Here is a 3798-nt window from a genome sequence, read left to right as displayed (position 1 = left end):
TTATGCAAGCCACACCGCCATCTAAATATTAGATAGATACACGAATGTGCTGTTCACTCTCGTGAGGAAGACACCATTTTAACCTGGCTCTGTGATGTATAAAGAAGTTGATTTTGTTTTGCGTGATGGCAACCAATGTACCACCGTCATTATGTTGTTCCAGAAAGAGTGCGAGTAATGTAATTTACCCACCTGACATCCAGCTATTGTGTTGTTGACCCTTCAGGTGAGCCACGAGACGTTTTCTGATTTTTAAACCAGGTTATGAAAATCGCAGGCTATTCATACCCATTGTATTACAGTAGATTTCTTTTGGACCAAACGTACTTATATCTTGAAGCGAGCAATAACCCTATGCGAGATTCTTGGTGTTGTCTGACTCGGCATGCCCGAACTGCGACGGGATACGCGCAGCTGTTCTTGAATAAAACACCATTAGTTGGCAACAAATGTGGTGTGTAATCTGCGATGCTCTTAATTTGGTGTAAACCTGTCGTATGATGTAACTACGTAGAAAGCTTCTAATAAACAGATAAGTTTCTTAAAACGTATACTTTCTACGATGAACAAATAGTGAAAAGTAGGTGCTCCTTTGAAATGATGATATCCCATGAGATCGGCACCTTGGATATCCTGGAGTTGACAACCAGGAGGCTAAGTCTTCTGACAACATGATTCCAAGTTTCTGCTATCTCTTGGATAATAACTCCAGGGGTGTGACTGAAGAGGAGCCCGATTTTGTGCCAATGTCATGCACACCCACCCCATTCTCAACTTTTTCTTCTTGTTGTGGTTTGCGTGGCGTCCATTGTTTCCCACATAACGGTGCCTCTTGAAAGGTAGGTGATTTGGGTCTTTACGGCCAATGAACTCCAGTACCAAAGCTACATTGGCCAATTTAGTCGTTACAATTGTACGGTTGCCCGTTGATTCCTCAACTAACTCGCATTTCATTTCAGACACTTTAGGTTTATTGTCTTGTCAGCTATAGTCATACTGTCTCGAAGTTCTTTGTGCGAACGGAATACAAATCAATTTTCACTGCTTGCTTGGCCTCAAACATGACACGCGCTGAAACTAGACAGTTAAGGAATTAAAATTGCGAGTGCTGACAGTCACTCGTTTTACCCAACCAATGTTCGTTTTTTTCCGATGCCGCGTTTTTACCATACGATTGTTACGGAGTAAAAAAATGTCCCAAATGGTGGGGAGTTGATTATCAACGAATCGGTTAGACAGGCCGGTTAATCCTTTTTTTCTCCACAAGAATGTTTAAACATGTTGCTACAATTTCAAAGCAAACGATCGAAAAAGCCGTTTTTTATTGGCAAAACTAGCTGTTACGGTTCTGTCACGCAGCGAGCAAACAATATGATAATGCGGAGTGTGGCAACACTCTATCCCCAGCTATGTTGCTTGATCCAGACTCCTAGCACGGCGAATAGTAAGAAGACGAAAACCTCGGACACAAACCTTAATAATCCAACAACACGATCAACAGGCGATGCCCGGAGCTTCCGAACCCAAGTCAGTGGAAAGAATGGTATCCTGTACGTGGTCGGATTTAAATTTCCTTGGAGTATCAATAGGCCATTGATTTTTCATAGTTTGACCTTGAATATGCCGGGATTTCGCTAGCACACATAAAAACACAGCGTTTTCTGGGGGATATTGATACCCCCAACACTAGCCACTGCCTTTTCGCGAAATCAGGTTAAAGCACCCACTATATTGGGGTCTTTCAGTGACCATTTTCTTAACAAATTCAAGCTACCCATTGTGTGACGGCTTGCTTCTGGTGTCACCTGCTGGCATTAACCATCAAGACAGAAAGAGGTCTGGTAAGGCAGCTTCAAAGTGGATGCTGGGACAGGCTAAAGTATTGCGAAGTGAGAACCCACTATACACTCATTTGCACACCAACTCGGTTTTTTTGAGAGACTCATCTGGAACCCAGCTGAATCTCTCGTTTGTGATGTTCTCAGGCAACTGGTTTAAAGGAGAACATAAGGCTGACGGAGCCCGAGGACTGCGTCTACCTAATGAGCCCCAAGAAGGGCGAAACCGGTCGTGGGCTGTCGACGGATTTTCAGCAACCTTATGAGTAGTATATTACAATGAGAACCCCCTAGTTCAGAGCCGTTCTCACTTTCTAGTCAGCCCCTGAGATATGCAACTTTAGGATTGATTTCACCCAGAAGCTTGACACAGGGTATTACTACTAACAATATACGCCGATCAGTTGCTTCAAACAGGCCAATTTCTGTTCCTGTGTTCGAAAGTCCCCAACTATCCGTAATAGTACAAGCAATACATTACAAGATATTTATTTTCAAGCTTGGCGCTTAAACCCGATCGCCGTATTTGGGTTATCTCGACTGGATTTTCACGGGGATCAAAACACAGATAATCTCTCTGCCATCTGCATCCCTCAACTCCCACCTTACTGTTAGGCGAACCTGTAAAAAAAGAAAGGCAAAGCATGATAAAGTCCACAGAACAAGCGATTAACTGAAAAGAATATAATGAGTACGGTCACAATAACAAACGTATTACTAGTGTACAACATATGTCAACGATTATACTTCAGTTGCACTAAGTTCAACTCATTATAAGTCAGGTGTCTATAAGATATCAGCCATACTTCTCCCCAGAAATGTTTGACACTGTAGCAAAAACTTTTACACTGAAATGAAACCTAACCTATTTTTGATGTAAACTTGCGTTAAAATTTTTTCAAGCAAGCAAACTTCAAGAGAAAAATACCCGCATTGCACCAGCTTATTGCCGACGTGATATTGACCTGATCAGATCCCTACAACATCAAGTCCCAAAAGATTTCCTCTTCTCAATAACCTGTACTTCAAAGGGATCGATTTCAGCGAAGTCACATAACATCATCTGAGAGCTGCGATGCAGACGACCTAGTAAGCAGCCAGACTTGGCTTGTTGTTCCACTGCCATCAATCAAAGCCCCATTACAATCATCTGCCAAACTGAATGTTACCTATTGATTCATGTGCGGGTGCGCGGTCACCTTCATAATCAAGACGGAAGGACAGCAACGTCTGAGAATTTTGAGGCACGTGACGTTGAGCAGACGAAGACGGGCGCACCTGTGCAACGTCCGAGAATGTTGAAGCATGTGCCGTTGAGCAGACGAAGACGGGCGCACCTGTACAGTATCAGAGCCAAACAGGATGACATTCGACACTGCCGGACGTTCTGTCATGCGACTGACAGCAAACATCACAGGGATCCAGTGACCGTATCTGATACCGCGTTCAAGACAAAAATAGCAGGTTCCTAAAAATTGCTGAGGCCATTGCTAATCACAGCTAGAAGCCGGATGCGTGCAAGCAGAAACAGCCTTTGGTTTAGTTGGCACTGCCACGGCAAACTCCAAAGTCTTCCCTTTTAAATTTATTAATTGTTGGGATCTGAAGAGACAGCGAATTTCGTGCAAAACGGCGTAACTGTGTTCCATCTTCAAGCCGTTACAGAAAATTCGACTTTACATATGCTACTTCAAAGCATTTAAGTAGCCGAACGAACCCGCTAAAGTCTTCCCCATTTTGAAGATGTTTCCTTCGGTTTTCGGTACTAAATACGGCGAAGGAAGATGAAACCAGTATGATATCTTGTGATGGACGCAGGAACAGGATCATCAAACCGACGGACGTAGCCGTGTTCACGGAGCAACCGGTGGCCGAGCTGGAATCATGTGTTGTTAACGTTGTCAGTGCACGGTGAGTAAGCTCAACATACAACAGACTTTAGCGCATTATCCTTTATGTG

At 43.5% G+C, this 3798-nt stretch overlaps 1 protein-coding gene across 1 annotated transcript in view; it reads right to left on the bottom strand.

The window, feature by feature from the left end:
* T265_12122 (hypothetical protein) overlaps window positions 1-2964 on the bottom strand; it is a gene marked incomplete at both ends in the record, with an annotated part of 9248 nt that extends 6284 nt beyond the window's left edge. The window contains 2 exons of the mRNA XM_009179120.1: window positions 2448-2459; window positions 2857-2964. Of these exons, the coding sequence (XP_009177384.1) occupies window positions 2448-2459; window positions 2857-2964 (120 nt within the window). The remainder of the gene's footprint in view (window positions 1-2447; window positions 2460-2856) is intronic.
* Window positions 2965-3798: the final 834 nt, after the last annotated feature.

The sequence above is a fragment of the Opisthorchis viverrini genome, assembly GCF_000715545.1.
Source record: "Opisthorchis viverrini unplaced genomic scaffold opera_v5_957, whole genome shotgun sequence".
NCBI classification, from domain to species: domain Eukaryota; kingdom Metazoa; phylum Platyhelminthes; class Trematoda; order Opisthorchiida; family Opisthorchiidae; genus Opisthorchis; species Opisthorchis viverrini.
The sequence above is the reverse complement of the archived record's forward strand: the minus strand, read 5'-3'. Positions and strand labels throughout refer to the sequence as shown.